Raw genomic sequence first — 18,696 nt, forward strand, 5'->3', positions numbered from 1 at the left:
CCACTGTTATCTTTTTGATTAACATCACAATACAGAACTTGTTACTTTTCTTGCCAAAAAAAATCATCATTCCTGATTCCTTCATTTTAAATAAAACTACACATTATCAAATCTTATAAAATGATAATTAACATAAACGAGTTTTCTAGATAGGTTAGAGTTTGCATCTAGAAGACCAATTTTTTGTTGTTTTTGTTGTTGTTGTTGCTCTGCTTTGCTTTGCTTTGCTTTAATGTCTGTCAGTTGGAATAAATTTTTTTTCAAAGTCTACTTCCACATGCACATGACTGAATGACTGCTGTAACTGAAGCCAATGGAGGCTTGTTTGGCACTTGTTACAGGCTGGAATCCTCAACTTGAGTCCCTCCTCCATATTTTACTGTGATCATAGCCACAGTTTTGGAAACCCATTGCCATGAAGGTTGCCTCTCTTTTCAGTGCATCCTCCTCCAACAACTGGGGAATAGCTTTAATTGGTTTATGCTTGAAAAATTGGATGAAATTTACTGTCAGAATAAGTAGTTATTCAAGATTAAGTCAAAATGAGTTTTTGAGAAACATTTCTACTAATAAAGTATAAAAACCTTTAAACATTTTTTTGTGACTTCCATGAGGTTTTAAATTTTTATATATGAATTTTCCCTTTGTTGTTGATACAGATGAAGCAAAATGGTTCTAAGTTTGGAAGGCATCATTAAACTGTCATTCCCTCAAAAACACAAGCCTGACATTATCATTTGTTTTTTGTCTTTCCTCACTGCCCATGTCCAAAATTTAAAAAAAAAAAAAAAAAAGTGCTGTTACTCTGCCTTCCTGTGTTGATATCTGCACTGTGCTGTGACTCCCCACTTGCCTGGTCAATGGCTCACTATAGAATTATAAATTAGCCCCTGAATGTTTACAACCATCTAGCCTTTCCCATCTTCATTATATATTTTACACTAAGGGAAAAGTTGTTTTCCTAAAATTTTATTTATTCATTATTTATTTATTTAATCCACTTGCTCCAAAGATGTCAAGTCTTCAAATTAACTCCCACTTACCATATTAGAGCTTCAATAATCATATGCCATATTCTATTTCTGCTTTAGCTTTACATGATGCAAAATATTTAGCTAAGTACCTAGTTCCCAGCAAGAATTGAAAAAAATTTTACTTCTTCTTCCAAAGCTTACCCTACTTTAGTAAAACTAGATACGACCTCAAACACTCTATCCCTTTCCTCATGTGTTCTCTCTTATGTTTTTGTAATCTCCTGTGCTTTGTAAAGCCAAGTTGAAGGGCCTTTCCACTGATTTCACTTCTCTCCCTCCCCCCGTAGAATTAATATCTATTGCTTGTATGTCATTAGGCTTTTAATCACCAATCAATTGATAGTGCTGTTTAATCTTTAGTGGGACTTTTTTTCTTCAAAACCATTTATCATATTTTGAGTCAAGTGACATATTTTGTGGTTTTTAATTGTATAGAAAAAAGTATTTAGTAATTGTTATGTAAGTATTTGTTGAAGGCAACTAAATAAACAGCACATTTACTTTTATATTATATGTTGTTCTATATTTAACTGGACAATTTCTAATAAATATTCTGTAAACTATATGTCCAGAGGGTTTATTATGCACCATACATATATATTGGTTTCAATTGCTTTGAAAACCTGAAAACGCTTATTTGCATGGGTCCTAAAAAATATTTTAAAACAATTCTTATAGTTATAATTCAGACTTCACTAGTACAATGATCATTGATTTAAAAAATCATTTATGCCTAAAATAAGATGAGCTTAAAACCTGAAAGTCCAATTAAATGTATTGTATTCTACTAGAGTTATTGAAGATTTTATGTCCAAATAAAAACTTTTGTCTTATTCAACTGTTTTTCCTGCTAACATTACCATCACTAAATATTGAGGGATGTAAAAAATCTTATACATTGGATTTTATAAATTTCATGGAAAGTCAAATATATTCATTAAAATATATTATTTTTCCTTAAAAAATCTTCACCAATTTGAATGATTTATAGATCTTCAGGTCTAAGAATAATGTCAATCACCCTAAAAAAATGCTATGCTTGCTGTGTTCTCAGTATTAGTTATGGAATACAGACTTTACTCCTATATCAGGCTTTATGATAATTAAATCGAAAGGTATGTATGGAATGATTTCTGTGTGCCAGGTGCTGTACTGTGAACATAACCAAAGTAATACAGGGAATTTAGAATAATAAGAGAGGCAACTAATGATATTCCAATATAATTTATAAAATAGAAGTCAGAACTCTGAGGCAGGGTAAGTTTCACAAATAAATGATCCATAGAAATTTCTACAGCTATGAATAATTGCAATTTTTCCAAGGAGAAAGAGAAAAAAATGCAGTTTCCTAGAAGAACATGAGAGTATAAATTATACTCTATCAAAGTAGAAAAGATCAAGGTGGCTTGGGGAACAAGAAGATGTTCAGTACCTTAGACTGGATAGACTTAAAGGGGAAGAATTAGGGGGGAAAATAGGCTATGGTGATTGGAATCAAATTGGAAAGATGACCCAGTAGCCATGAGGAGTTTGATTTCTCAAGGCACAGTGTAGAACCATGAGAAAGGTATAAGCAAAGGAATGGCATGGGTAAGGAGGTGCATTAAACTAAAATTTAGAACTGATCTTAAAAACTGACTGATGAGTGAAGGAAAATGGAGTCAAGGAGGAAACGAAAGGAATCTGAACAGAGTGTGGTGATGAAAATGAAGAAAAGGGATAAAGAAACATTTGAAAGTGGAACTAATATGACTTCAACATGCTGTGGATGGTAGTTAAGAAGGGATTTAAAGCAACTTTCCACTAATCAGGCTGATGAAAAAAGATGGAGATTGAGAAAAGGCCACCAAATATTGCCTTTGGTCTGTTACAGTGGCTTTTCAGAGTACAGACAGGAATAAAATTGAATTTGAGGAAAAACATGAAGACTGTATTCAATGGTTCTCAAAGGAGTTTATTTAGACATACGATCATCAGAAAGAAGAGATTAAAAATCTGATGTTTACTCATTTGCCAATTATTTCATAATGTTGACTAAATAAATCGATATGTATCATATATAAAATGGCATGTATTTTTCATGTTTATGGGGTTTATTTATATCACCAACAAAATCTGAGTCTTATGAAGTACTTAGAATCTCAAATTTAGCCTGTTTTGTAGCAAATGATGACTGAAGATAATATATAAGCAATTCAATCTTATTTTATGATTAATTTTAAAATGAGAGGAAGAGATGGAGTAAAAAGAATTCAAATTGCAGCTTCTCCATGGTTTCCATGACCATGAGTTTCTATTCCTCATAATTATGATTTATTTCTTTGGTAATGGTAAGAAGCAAAATAGCTCTTTATATCTCTGGACAGAAGTAGAAGCAGAAGCAAATATTTCCAATCATCTAAACCCTTCTGTTTCTGCACTCATTAGTGCGTGCAATTAGTAGAATCCAGGCATTGACTGATTTGATTGGCATGTGTTTATTTTCTCTCCTACACCCTGTGAGATCACAGCAGGAGAGTAATGAAAGAATGGCTGTGATTTGCAACCATAGATAGCATAGCTGTGGATTATCATCATACTTACAACTGGACCAGGTGGGCCCTGGGGACCTTCTCCTCCTTTCAGTCCAGGTGCACCCTGGGAGAAGTGTAAAATCAAAGAAAATGAATCAATGTGAACTAAATATAAATGGAAGGACATGTACGATTGATAAAATGAGAAAGTCAGAAAGTATTTTTTGATACAAACATATATGCATATATACAATGATAATCAAATGCTTATGTTTACATATATTGTCTTAAATACTCAGGACTCTATTTAAGCTCTGAAAAAAAAATGCTTCTAATAAGCACTTCCATTCACACACATATTTATATGTTGATTATACCTGAGCTCCAGGAAGACCTCGTTCACCTGGGAAACCACGTAATCCTGCTGGTCCATCTTTCCCTGAGATACCTTGAGGTCCTGGATCACCCTAAAGAAGATAATACAAATCCATCAATAAAGAGTAATTTCTACACACGTTTGAATGAACAAAATTGTGATTACCTCCAACCTGCTGTCAGGAAAGCTTAAAAATTATTTAATGAAAATTTTGTGTGGAATGTCCTGTACATTAAAATGAAATAACAATACCTCAATTTAAGGATTTATTTGTATAAATCAATAGTTTTATGGTCAATGAGCTAATTGTTCCATTATTCAGTAATATCTTCAAATATAATAACCTTATACTAAATATCTTCCTGACATGTTTTTCTGACATTAATTTAAATACTAACAAAATAGAGAGACTCTCTGGAGAAGTGGTAAGCAGTACAGTTAAAAGCAAATGAATGCTTGGAGCTAAGAAAAGTCCTTGAGCATGTCATACCTTTGCACCTTCTTTTCCTGCAGCACCAGGAAGACCTTGCTCACCAGGAGGACCAGGAGGGCCAGGGTGCCCACGTTCACCTATGGGACCAGTCTCACCTGTTGGTCCCTGAATTAGATAAGCAAAACTACATTAGTTTGCTCTTTTAATTTTTGACAAATATAATGCATACTCAAAACATATCTTACTCCCTTGTACAAAATTTTAACCTTTTCCTTTATTTTCATGCTGTTCTAAAAAGCACTTCTTATCAAATACAGTAACATATCTGACAAAAGTCTGAAATCGTGGTTAGGATATCCAAGTGTACAAAAGAAAAAAAAATACATGAAGTCTAAAAAGACATTTTCCTTGTTTAATACTAGAATTGCATCAGTGTAAGGGCAGTCCAAGTATTGTTAAAAACTGTTTTGGAAGCCAGGTATGATGGTACACACCTGTAATCCCAGCAGCTTGGGAGACTGAAGCAGGAGGATTTGAGTTCAAAGCCAGCCTTAGCAATGGCAAGCAACTCAGTGAGACCCTGTCTCTAAATAAAAATACAAAATAGGGCTGGGAATCTGGCTCAGTGATCAAATGCCCCTGGTTAAATCCCCAGTATAAACAAAACAAAACAAAAAACAAGTTTCATGCCATTTCCCTTTTTATATAAGGTGTTAAATCAGTTTAACAATAAAGAGACATTGGTGATATATTGATAGGTACTCTACCGAATCACTACTTGATAATAAGCCTAGACCTTGGGAACTCAAAAAGTCAAGCAGTTCTCTTTGGAATTTCCATGCACTGGAGACCTCTCTATTTCTAATTTATATTCATTTGAAAAAGTCTAAGGAATGTGGCAGGGGGCCCCTGAAAGCAGTGAGTTTGGGCCAGAAGTTCCTTTAGGCCAAAGGTATCACAAATAGTGAGGTCCCTTAAATTGCAGCAAATGCCAAAATGAAAAATGTCAGGTCATTAATATGTCCCCTGACTGGTACCATTTGTGGTCCTAGAGTGTAACAAGCTATCAAGTATAAACAAGGAATGGTGACCAGCTGGTCTCTATGTTCACTCAGAATAAACAGCAAGATGAAGGATTTAAGTTAAAGATATATAAAGAGGAAAATTCCAAATGTTAAGGTTGTTATACAGTGGAATGTGTTACTGAAGTTGCTTTGGAATATCATTCCTTGTTATTTTTCTAAAAATGCAACATATTCTTAACTTTTCATCTTGTATAAAGAACACATGTGCCCCAAATATTGGCACACATTTCTAGATTTATATTTCTTTATGTAATAACTGGAAGTCTTCAACTATTATTGTGCAAAAGTTTTTCTCCCAAAGATAATTTTTTATCCGAATGCCAGGATTCACAAGAAAATGATATGAAGTTTTTACTAATTAAATAGCTGTATCAGTGAGACAAAAATGGGCAGAGATTTATACAAAAAAAAAAAAAGATGAACTATTTCTTCCATTACCTCACTCCCTTTATTCTAACATAAAAATATAGTTACATTTAAAACAGGGAGTTCAATTATTTATTGATTTATTTATTTGGAACCAGGCATTGAACCCAGGGGTATTTAATCATGGAGTCATATTGCAAACCCTTTTTATTTTCTTATTTTGAGACAGGTCTTATTAAGTTACTGAGGCTGGCTTTCAACTTGTGATCCTCCTGCCTCAGCTTCCTGAGTCACTGGGATTATAGGCATGTGCCACTGTGGGAATTAAGATTGTCTTTAAAATAGTTGGATTTCCATTCATAATAGGAAAAATAAATCAATCAAGATGTATACTCAATAAAATACCTGCTACTTTTATGCCTTAACATAAAGAAGGAGAAAAAAAAAAACAAGTCAGGTCCCAGAATTGTAGATGTCTGCATTTGGCAGGGATACATTTTCAAAAGGTATCAGTTCCTGAAATATTCAGTTAAGACACCCAACATGTTTACATTCTAGATAGACTAATTCAGTTTCTCCTCAGAGATATTGAGTATAATAGGAATTATGCTATAGTTATTCTTTCTTTTTTCCAAAGAAAATGGTTATGAAGTTATTTGAAACAGAAAATAAAAGTATTTTCAGAGGAAGCTTTCAAATTATTGAATAATGTATATAATATGCAATATATACTTAATATATGTATATTCACTCTTGCTATGTATGGTATACACTGAAATATATTTGTATTACTTATATATTTATTCATATATAAAAGTATTTCCTAAAAATAGGTTTCACTGTATATCTATAATTAAAACTGAAGATCTTTAAAAAAGAACCCTTGAGTACACACACACACACCAAAAAAAAAAAAAAAATGCATGATGACATGCATGCTGTATTTCCTTGGAAAAAGAACAAAGAGTTAAAATTTTCCCTTAGGTTTGAAATTATTCTCTGAAATAAAATTATTAAGAAATCCAATAATTCTTCATTTTTGCTTTTGCCACACAAATTCTTAGAAAAAGAGTGTAGTTTTGTTTCTCTGGGGAGGGATGCATATTTATGGATGTGCATGTTAGTGTATGTGTAAATACATGAGTTACAAAGTACTGAGAACAAATTATTAATAGGAAAAAGAGTAAAAAAATTAAATAATTAAAACATTTCTCCAACTGATCTTGCTTTACTGTAACTTGCTATTACCAGGGGTAAAATTCCTGCTGAGTAAACTAAAAGTGTTCTGTCTAGTCCATATGTTTTGGGACAGGATAACAATTTTATTTTTTATGCACACTAATTATTATATGCAGCTCTGTGATACCATAATTCAGGATATTTCTCTAATATTTTAGTTGTCTGCTACCTGTCTTGAGAGAGATTCTTGTCTTAACCAATATTTCACATATGCTCAAGAAAACAAAATAATACTTATTCCTGATATGAATTGATATGAATAACGGTTGTTATGATGACAAAACCCCTTAAAAACATGTAATAAGTTACAAATATTAAAATTTATAAATATTGTTATATTCTGAGCTTTATCTTATTCTTCTAGGCCTAATTAATACTCAAAGGCCTGAAGTCATTTTGTAATTTTAAATTTTAAATGGACAAACTCTTTAGAAAGAATTTTGGGTTCATAAAATATAGATGGTGCCATGGTCAGGTTTTAGTGTTAAACTCATTGTGAATTTCTGATACACTTTCATAATATATTCTTCTCTTTTATTGATACAGGAAAATGATAACTTGCTTTAATTAAGCAGATATTTGCTGAATATCATTTGATGTTGGTAATCTTCAGATACTTAAATGTGATCTGAAATTTAAAAATACAACATTTGGAATCATAATAACATGGATCCATGTTACACAACTTATTAAGGTGAAAAGATAAACAGAAAAATATACCTCATTAGCAAACTAAAGGAACATACCTGTGGTCCAACAACACCTCCTGGCCCAGGGGGGCCAGTCTTGCCTTGAAATCCCTAAAGAAACAAAGTATTATCTGTAAAATCTATGCAAAGGACAAAGCATAAATTAAAATTTGACAAATGAATAACTTTATTAAAAGAAAGTCAACTATTGGCTAAAAATACCTCAAGTGCTTAAATCTGAGTTAACATATTCCAGTTCTTTTAAAAATCCAAAATTTGCTATCTTCACTGCTTCACATTGTAATGCAATGATTATTTTCAATATACTAAAATATAAGGCAGTATGATTAAGCTGGAGCACAAATGTATTCTTAGCCATGTTCTACCAGGTCAAACAACATATAGAATGTTAACATAGCAATGTTTATGGATGAAATAAATGATGATTTAGACATTCTTTAAAACAGTCCACTGATTCTCTATCCATAGATAAATCTATAGTCAGTGATCTACATATATTTCTTTTTAATGCATTCCAAAAATCTCATAAAGTATAAAAGGATACAAAAATACATATTTTACATATACAAGAGAATGCTTTGCATGATTAGTAATCATTTCATCTTTTTACAAATGTTCTTTCTAAAAACCCAAAAGAATATTGTTGTAAATACACCTTGCAAATAATGCAATCATTAAAATAGAATCTGGTTGATGTGAACAGAATGCCTTTACTAAATCAAGCTTTGGGGAATTTATTTTGGTGCCTACATTTCTCTAGACTCGTGGATTATTCATTCTGTATAATTGTGTTATGATAGACAAAGTGCTTTCTCATGTGAGTAAGGTTGCATTTAACAGTTAGGAGAATAGATAGAAAAAACTAAGAGGAAAACATTCCAAAGAATAAAATTAAAGTGAACAGTGTTTACAAAAGTTTTGTTCACCGTAACATGTAATAAAACTGGAAATAATAAAATAAGCAAGAAAAGAAGCTAGTGGTCCACATTTGTAGCACAACCTTCCAGGTAATTATGATTAAATTATTTGTAATAGCAAAATTTTATAAGTAAAAGGAATCTGAATTTATAATTATTATAATTTATATCAAAAGGAAAACATAAAACTCTATAATTCTTTTTTTAATATTTACTTTTTGGTTGTAGTTGGACACAATATCTTTATTTTATTTTTTATTTTATGTGGTGCTGAGGATCTCACATGTGGGAGGCAAGTGCTCTACCACTGAGCCACAACCCCAGTCTCATAAAACTCTATAATTCTTAAGACTATCAGGGTTCCACTTGAGCTATCATTCTAAATAGCCAAACCCACTAATCCTGAGTGAAATTATCACAGAATTTATTTAGAATTTTATAGTCAAAATAGCAGTTTGCTTAATTTTAACTTTTTAGCAATCGGGAAGTCTGGAAATCTGTCATCAGATTTTCAGATTATATACACACACACATATAAACACACATATACATGTGCACAATATATGTGAGTATGAATATGTACACTTCTCCTGGATTTTGTCAACAACCTCCATGTCGACATTTCTTACCTCTATGATGATTCATTCTTCCACCTGCTCCAAACTATTTCTAAAACACTGATCTATGTTAAATCCTGACTCTTTCTCAATAAGGGCCAATTGGTCATTCCAATTGTATGTGGTTCTGTCTCCAACATTTCCAACATGGTGCTCACTGGAAGTACCTTCTCTGAGTTGTGGTTTTCTTTATTTCTTTTGTTTCTTTATTAATGAAGTATCTTCTGTTCACACACTTTCCTGCAGCTATCAGACTCAGTCATTTAAACCTAGAGTGTCACCTAAGAGACTCTCAACATTGAGCTTCTCTCATGTCCCAGTAGACTTGTGTTATTCAACTGCAATCATCTCTTTCTTTGATGATTGCAGTTTTTCAAATCAGGTTCACTCATTTATCTACTTTTAGCCAGAATCACTATCTCACATAAGCAAATCTAATCAACTCATTGCTAAACATATGTCAAGTAATATTGATGACAAAGTTCAGCACAATCTCAACCTTGTTGCTACTCCAGTCACATCTTTTGCTTTGAAAATGTGTCCTAGGTTCTACCCACACTAATCTTCTCAACTGTATCTGAATCATACATTTGCATGACTTGTTCCCTTTGTTTGGATTACCCTTCTCCTTCAAGTTCGACTTGAAGGAGAAAATGCTTTTCTGAACTTAAAAAATATTAAAATCTTTTTCCTTAGTGAATGTGAGAGCAAAAAGTGAATTTAACAACAATTGATTAAAATTAATTGATTAAAAATCAATATTTCATTGAGGAAAGTCTATGAAAAATTTACATTCCACATTTGCACTCATGCATCCTAAGGGGAAAGAGAAAAGCTTGGCTGCTAGCCCAATTGTGCAGGTGATGGATTTTGGAGGAGCTGGAAGAGAGCACTGCCCATATGTCTGCTTATTCAAGACATTTATTACATTTGCAAGTATCTGATAAATTTACACCAGAGATTGTACAGAAAAACTACACACAGTAGAATTCTTACAGATCAGAATGGAGTTTGCTTGTCTCATTTTTCATTTAAGAAAACTAAACTTACTTTTTAATTTTAGAATAACTGATGCCCTTTTAAAGTCCCTAAAAATAGAAATTAATTTGATATATTCATGGGTAGCTTGGAATATCTAAGACCCAACCAAAATGTAATTCCTATTCTAATAATCTCTAAGGGACTTGATCAATTTTGGCATCAATACTGGATTTAGCAGTGTCACTGAGACAGATTTGGGATATTTCAGTATAATAGGAGCTGTTTCTGATTTTTTTCTGGAGACTTGAAAAAGTTTGAAAATGTAAGGCATCAAAATGAATCTTGAATTTATGAATGTGGAAGAAGCTAAAAAATAATGAAATAATTTCCTCTTTGAAATAAGATAACACATATATACAAAGCCTATCCAGTCTAGATTCTGATCTTATGCAAAGAAATCTTTTGAATTCTAGGCAGCAAAATAAAGTGAGAAAGAACAGTTCCTGGCCGTAGGGTGATTCACTCTTCTATGAAAAGAGGTTGTGAAATCAGAAATATAATTTCCCAAAAATAATCCTGGCCTTTGTCTATGAGAAACTACTAGAGAGAAGGATTCTTCCTAGAGGCATTAGTTAATATGCTCTTTTCTTCTTTGTTTAAATTCAAATGTTATATATGACATAGTTATTTCAGAGAAAAGCAGAAGCTCTTGACTAAATTGAAGACAAAGTGATTTTAAAATGGTAATTCTCTAGGTATTCCTTCCTTAAAACCAATTTCAAAAGTATTCCTGTTATTCCCAGGAAATAATGTGATACTTAAAATGATTGGATGCAAGATTTAAGTGGGAATGTTGTGTGGGAATTTGAGTGTAAATTTCACTGTGGATTCTTATTTAGAGAATCTATATTTTCCTCATCATGGAGATATCATTCCCAAGAGGAAACTCAAACAATTTTATTTTTTGGCCCCACTATAAATCATTTTGAATCAGCTTTGGAAAGTCCAGACTTTGAAATTTCTAGCCTGGATAAAATTAGGAAGCTGTTAAACTAAGAATTGTCACTTGGAGAGTGAGACAGGAATTGGTTTGCTGCTGACAGACTGTTTCTTCCATGGCAGAAAATTAATAATATTTTAAGATTTGTTAACACATATGGCTATGCAATTCCAAATACGTCTTCATGTTGGCAGAAAGCCTTGAAGTGATTTTTAACCACGCAGTCAAAGATAGTCTATGTTGTGGTTTTCTCAAGAAATTTGGATAAAATTAACCAATATTAAGAAACAAGAACATGTTCCAAGAATATATGCCAAACCTTGAGGATTTCTGACTAGAATAACAACCCATTTGTACATTCATATATGTAGTTTCATAACAGTGATAAAATAAATCACTAACCCATGAGAATTCTTAAGCCATCGAGGAGTTAACAATTTCTCCTGTGCCCAATCATCATTGTATATAAGATGGATTATTCAGTTAATTTGTTTAACATTATATTTCTCCATTTTTAAATAACACAAAATTACTTTTTTCAATCTACACTTCCCTACTCAACAAGAGAGGAAGCATTTGAAATAGTTCCATACCACTTATACCCTTATGGTTGTAACATCAGCAGAATTTACTCTCTAGTTCTGGAAAGAAGAACTTTGTGTTATGTGCATGACTTACAGTAATGTGTAACGATATCATGAAAGCATCCAAAGAATAATGTGTTCCCTTCCACCAACTCATTATTAAAGTACTATTATTAACAATAGATCAATTAAATAAATTAACATAACAGTTTTTTCAAGGTTATTTGTTTAGGTATAAACATTGGTCTATTTATGTATTTATTCATGTTTTAATAAAAGGTCTAATGGAATTCATTCCTACATTGTTCTCAAGCTGGTCATTTAAATGTTAAAATAAGTAGCTTCTATGAACCAATGAGGTACTAAAGATTGAAAATTCCACTCAGAAACAGTTACTTACTGTTTCACCACGTTGCCCAGGGTGTCCTGGCAGCCCATCCTTCCCAGGTGGACCCTGAAATCACAAGTTTTAAATATCCATGAAGTAAATATATCTTTAATTATAGACTAGAAGTATTATGTTAGACTAGAAGTATTATGTTAGACAATTTACTGATATTTCACTGGACATTATATTTTGATGTTCTAATTGATTTTATACTTGGTGATGTTCAGTTTTATATATGCCATGTATCTCTTTAACATAAGTCTGTAGCTATAATTGAGACTAAAGAAAAAATGTAGAATTCTATTCTATACCTTTTACAATTAAGTGAATTTATCTCATTTCATCTTTTTAAAACAATATTTGCATAGGTCTGCATTTTATTTTCTTTCTTCCACATGATTAAAATAAAAAAATTTATTTTTGCAAAACTATTCTTCAATTTGTGTGTGTGTGTGTGTATGTGTGTGTGTGTGTGTGAGTGATGTGTTTGTAAGCCAATTCCCTGTGCATTGAAACATGGATAATAGAGAAAGATAGTGTCCTCTAGTGGTGATCCAAACTTCAAACTGACAAGAATGAAAAAGGAATGAAATTTACAAAAACAAAGGCACTTTTCATCTAAAATCGCTTCAAGTAAAGGAAACAATGTACTATGCTCAATTCTGGAAATGATCAGAGCCACTTTTTCCCATTCAGTTTTCTTAAATACCCTCTTGGAAGCAAAATTCTTATGAAGTACTGGAGAGCAACTCTGCCATGGTATTGCTTTCTCTAATGGGTGCAATCTTTGTCATGTTTGAAGAAATAGATGAAGCAATTAACTAAGTACTTAAAGCAAACAACTCTCCAAGGAACAAAACTGGAGTTCCAAGGGCCCAAACCTTCTTAGATGTCACTTCAACATTTTTTTAATTAAAACATATTAGATATGTTTCCATTTCTCACTAGGTCATGTGTAATATAAGATGATGTTTTGCCCTCAGTTTAGAAGTGAAACACAAAAATGGGTAGTTCATTCTAGAAGATTTTATCCAGGTTCATGTTTTCAAAACAACAAATAAAAACAATTTTTCTCCTTTGTCTCTATTTTGATACAGATGGAATTAATATGATATCAGTTTCAGGTAATTATAAAAAATTTACTAAAAGCAGTGAAAGACAGCTAAAGAATCATAAATTTGAGTCTGGTATTTCCCTACCAAACTAAAACACTTCTTAAATGCTGAGCTTTGCAATCAGTATAAAACATACACACGTTTCTAACAAATCTGTAAATATTAAAGTTAAATATCTCACTATATTTGCTGATAGAGATGAAATGTTCATTACAGAAATTATAATCCTTTAAAACAGTGATTTTAGTTCTAAATGATGATATCCTGGAATGAAAGCAACATGGTTTTTAGTGGTATTTCTAGACAGTCTAAGGCAACAGAGTTAATGGTCTATAGGATCAGTATCATCACCACTTTTCTTGATTTAAGTATGTACTTCTAATATTAGGCAATTAATAACTATAATGGCTTTCCACTACTACCCAATAAAATAAAGCCAAATAATTGCTAAATAGTTTATTTATAAATGATAATTTTATCCATCCAAATAGGCTACTCTTTTGATTTAGTTAATGAAGGATGGAGGAAACAAGTTCATCGAAAGGGAGGTGTGTATATACAGGAAGTCAAATTGTGGAAAAACTCTTCCAAATAGTTTTTAAACTATCCAGTGAGAAAACACCCTCATGAACACTAGATTTGATATTTTTTCCTACATATATAAATGTTCCTCATAATAATGATGCTATAAATTTTAATCATTTAAACTTTTTCTTGAATGAGATAATTGTATACTCTCCAAATATGGCAAAGAATGACATAAAAGTAAAAGAACCAAAAGAGAACATTCCAAACACTCAGTCTTTGTGTGAATGTGTGTGTGTGTGTGTGTGTGTGTGTGTGTGTGTGTAATTAGTCTGTAGGAGGAGACTGGTTCTATCTCTCACCTCATTTTTTTTCTTTCTTTTTTATCCTCTGCTTTGGTACTGAGGATTAAACCCAGAGGTGCTTAATCTTTGAGCACACCCCTAGCTGCTAAGTTGCTGAGGCTGGTTTTGAACTTGCTCCTGCCTCAGCCTCCCAAACCACTGGGATCAATTTCTTCTTTCTATGTCAAAGAGATGAAGGTATTTCTTTTCCAAATTTCATAAAACTTTATACCAGAAATATGTTAAGCATTTTTAGTTCATACTTTAATATTTCACTGAATAGTAAACAGTACACAAGCCACTTCATTCAGCAGGGACAGCAATGCTTCTTAATAGTGCCATGTCTCTCCAACTAGACTGTGGGCTTCTAAAGTCTAGGCATCTATTATAATTCTAATACCTCTTAGAGATAAAATGAGTGCATGATCAATGGCTCCAAACTTAACTAAAAGGCATGTGAAAGAACAAACTGAAAAAGTCTGAGGAAAAATGAGTCCAATGGCTCTCTTTGATAAAATTATCATATTGCATGGGAAACAACTTACAACAATGTAAACAAATATGTAAATGTATAAGTATGATGTATAAAGGTATCTAATATAGGAGATATAATAATATTAAGGCTATATGTCTCAAGTGGATTTTTCTTTTGGCTAAATGATCCATGTACATGGCTTCAGAATACTTTTGAACTTATTTTTGAAATGTGTATATACAGTCACTTTACAAAGCACATTTTCATTCTCTGTGAAACTGCACATATGATACTGCATTTTGAACACAACTCAGTGAGCAAGACATTATGTGCAGAAAGTATCAATATATTAATAGTAACTATGTGTGTGAATTCACTTATAATCCTATAATGTAGATAATAACCTGATATGTTTGTGGTAATAAAGCAGAACTGTTAAGTGTTAAAATGATACTCTTAAGCAGTGTCTAAAATTATTTCAAAAAGTAAGTGATTACCTAAATGGTTAACCTTTAATTCAAGAAGGTTTTTCAAAATAAATGATTCACCAACTTGTTTTGTATACACACTAAAGTTTGGAAGATATTTTCTAGTCTAGGTTAGAACAATGATTCACAAACTGTTATGAAACAGAACTATCTGTATGGCTAATTAAAATATGTCTGGCAGGTGAAACTTTGTATTTCTACTAATATCCCAAGTGCAGCTGCTGCTACTGGCCCAAAACAAGCATTTTGAGAACCATTGCACTAGACAGATGGGTGAGGTAATTCTCGTGTATATAAAGAAACTGAATTAAGGAAGGAAGGAAGAAAGAGAAAGAGAGAAAAGGAGGAAAAAAGATAAAGAAAGAGAAAACCACTGAACAGGACTATGTTCCCATTAATATTTAAATATGAAAATAAAGCATTTCAATTAGCTTTGGGAAAATTTTTAATGATGACATTCAAAACAGTATTATAGTAAACAAAATTTTATAAGAAGAATATAATTCAATAAATGTTACCATTACATTTTCTAAAAAAATGCATTCTAGAGCGAAAAATAATAAAAACATATAAATCTCAATGTGATGTAAGTGTATCAGAATGTTGGAAGAATTTTAGGAAGTGATAATTGAAGATGGATGCAAAATTCCATTTGCAAGATGTAATTTGCTAGTGGAACATAACAGGGAAATTACAACACACCAAATATTTAATAATTAAAAATATTTATTGCACAATATTCAAATAATAAATATTGTAGAAAAGAAATTGAGAAAATAATATTCATATTATTTAAAACAATGCAAAATAAGAGGTGTTTAAATTATATTAAAATTCTTTGAATTCATAAGTGGAGAACATTCTTTTACATTTTATTTTCAATTTTGCTTTTATGGGGATTTAATTACACCTACATCTCATAATTTAAACTGCAACACTCAAAAATGTGAAAATATTATAAAATAAAGAAAGAAAAGGAAATTATGACACTTACAGGAGGGCCTTTTGGTCCAGGAAATCCAACTGGACCCTGAGGTCCTTGAGGACCCTGAAAGTAAAGAGTATAGGAAGCTTAATGATATGCCTGGAAAGAGACACCTCCACGCCTTATGGCTTATTTATACAGTTAAAATACAGAACAACATACAGCTTCTTCGCAGTAGTGACAAAACTATGGTACTATGATACGATAACTAGTACTAATAGAAAAGCAAAATAGTTTTTTACTACTTAAAATTGTACATCACAGGAGCACTGTACGTATTACTAGAGTTCATATAAAAAACTAATAGAACAATAGGTAGCAATAAGTTCCACAGATTTTTTTTTTTTTACTTTGAATGTTGGCTATAAACATTCATAAAAGGAAAATTTCAATTCAATGCCATACTTCTCCAAAGGAAAAATGTGTTTAAAAGTGACTCCATAAATTTTCTGGCTCTAGTTAGTCACAAATAAAAGGGAAAATAAGGGGCTGAGGCTGTGGCTCAGTGGTAGAGCACTTGTCTAGCATGTATGAGGCACTGGGTTCCATTCTCAGCACCTCATATAAATAAATGAATAAAATAAAGGCCCATGCATCTAAAAAATATTTTAAAAAGGGCAAAAAAGTATCTCAAAATAATCATAAAAGATATCTTCAATATTTGTAGATAAAATGTATTTATTTTTGAGGATGTTACTATCTCATTTTACTCATGTATAAACTTCTTTGGTAGAAAGATAAAAAGAACTTTATTGTATAAGTATTCTCATTAACATTCAGTCTAAATATGCTTTTATAATATTATTCTAGGCTTGATGTTTAATTAACAATATTATTCAACTTTCTTATTTACATATCTTTAAAATGCAGGAAGTAGACTCTTATGATGATTGTGTTGGTGGCAAAAAAAAATTGGTAAAAGTTAATTCTGTGTATGCCAGAATGTAATAATTGTATTCATAAAAAGAAGATATGTAAAATTAAAGATAATATAAATAAAATTTAATAAGTAATACAGTTTTAATAAGATTTATCTACATTCTAAAAGTTTATTAGTGTTGGTCTTTAATAGAATTTATTCTTTTAAAGTATCAGTTTAGACTTCTCAGGAAAAATTTCATTACTACTCTTAAGGCAATGCTAGTTCTGCAATAAGCATAAGCTTTTACTATTACCAGCATCTCATTCTGAAATGAAAAGGATTCATCAAATTTATATAGTTAAAAAAATACAACATGAAATTAATAAAATACTGAGAAAATATGTGTAATTTATAAGTTTTTGTACTATCTTTAAACTATGAAAATATGATTCTTAAATATACATCATAAAAAAACTTAAGAAAACAAAACATAGCATTTAAATTAAAAAAATTTTAAATAGTATTTTAAAGCTTTACAGTACTCTCTATTCCCCTAACTTTTTCAGACATATTTGCTTTTTAAAATTTTAATACTTTTAAAATAAAATTTGATTTTAAATTTAAGAAACATTTTCAAAATCACTATTTCAATGAAAAGTTTAAAAAATTGAGCTTGTTTTATAAAGTTCCACAAAAAAATTTTCACATATTTTCCTTATATTAGTCAAATATAGTAGTATCCCCTTTTCTGATTTTACTTTCCACAGTGTAAGTTACTGGTGATCAATTATGTTCTGAAAATATAAAAGAGAAAATACTAGAAATAAACAATTCATTGGTTTAAAATTATGTATTATTTTACACATAGTAAAATTTCATCTCCTTTGGTTCAGAACACCTGGAACATAAAGAATCCCTTATTCAGGGCATTTACACTGTAAATACTACACACCCATTAGTCATTCAGTAGCCATTTGAATTAACAATCAACTGTCATAGTATTGCAATGGCTGTGTTCAATTAAATCTTATTTTACTAAATAAGGTCCTCAAAGCACAAGAATAAGGATGATGGTAATTTTGTTACAGTATGTTATAATCTATTTTATTATTAGTGTTAATAGTTTACTCTGCTCAATTGATAAACTTTATCATACATATGTAGAAAGTATAGGGGGGAAAAACATAGTTTATATAGAGTTTGGCACTATCTGCAATTTCAAATACCTTAGAGTCCTGAATGTAACCATGGCAGGTACAGGTAAAGAGGGACTACTATAGTTTCTGGGTAAGGTAAAAAAATGTTTAAAGAATCAATGTAAAGACTGTGTTTGTACCCAAGTACGAAAACTGTATAATATATCTAGCGTCTAGTTAAATTTTATTATTAGACAAATAATGAATAGTTTTTCACATCCCCTAAATATTACAAGGAGCATGCATATGCCAAAATTACTCACTTTTTAAGTAGAATTCAAGCGTAATTAGATATGTTGGTTCTGTTATATTTTGTTTTGTTTTGCTAAATCTGGTAACCTCAGACCCAATTAAATCTAACTTTTTTTTAATATTTATTTTTTAGTTGTAGTTGGACACAACACCTTTGTTTTATTTATTTATTTTTATGTGGTGCTGAGGATCGAACCCAGGGCCTTGCATG

General features: G+C 31.2%; 1 protein-coding gene across 7 annotated transcripts in view; it reads right to left on the bottom strand.

Moving 5' to 3' along the window:
• Positions 1-18,696, bottom strand: part of Col11a1 (collagen type XI alpha 1 chain) — a 208,372-nt gene that overhangs the window by 68,206 nt on the left and 121,470 nt on the right. For all 7 annotated transcript variants that reach the window (XM_078026837.1, XM_078026836.1, XM_078026841.1 and 4 more), the window contains 6 exons: positions 16,185-16,238; positions 12,256-12,309; positions 7,793-7,846; positions 4,414-4,521; positions 3,925-4,014; positions 3,618-3,671 (listed from right to left, as the gene is read on the bottom strand). In XM_078026837.1, the coding sequence (XP_077882963.1) occupies positions 3,618-3,671; positions 3,925-4,014; positions 4,414-4,521; positions 7,793-7,846; positions 12,256-12,309; positions 16,185-16,238 (414 nt within the window). The remainder of the gene's footprint in view (positions 1-3,617; positions 3,672-3,924; positions 4,015-4,413; positions 4,522-7,792; positions 7,847-12,255; positions 12,310-16,184; positions 16,239-18,696) is intronic.

Source organism: Ictidomys tridecemlineatus, chromosome 11, assembly GCF_052094955.1.
Source record: "Ictidomys tridecemlineatus isolate mIctTri1 chromosome 11, mIctTri1.hap1, whole genome shotgun sequence".
In the NCBI taxonomy this organism is placed as follows: Eukaryota; Metazoa; Chordata; class Mammalia; order Rodentia; family Sciuridae; genus Ictidomys; species Ictidomys tridecemlineatus.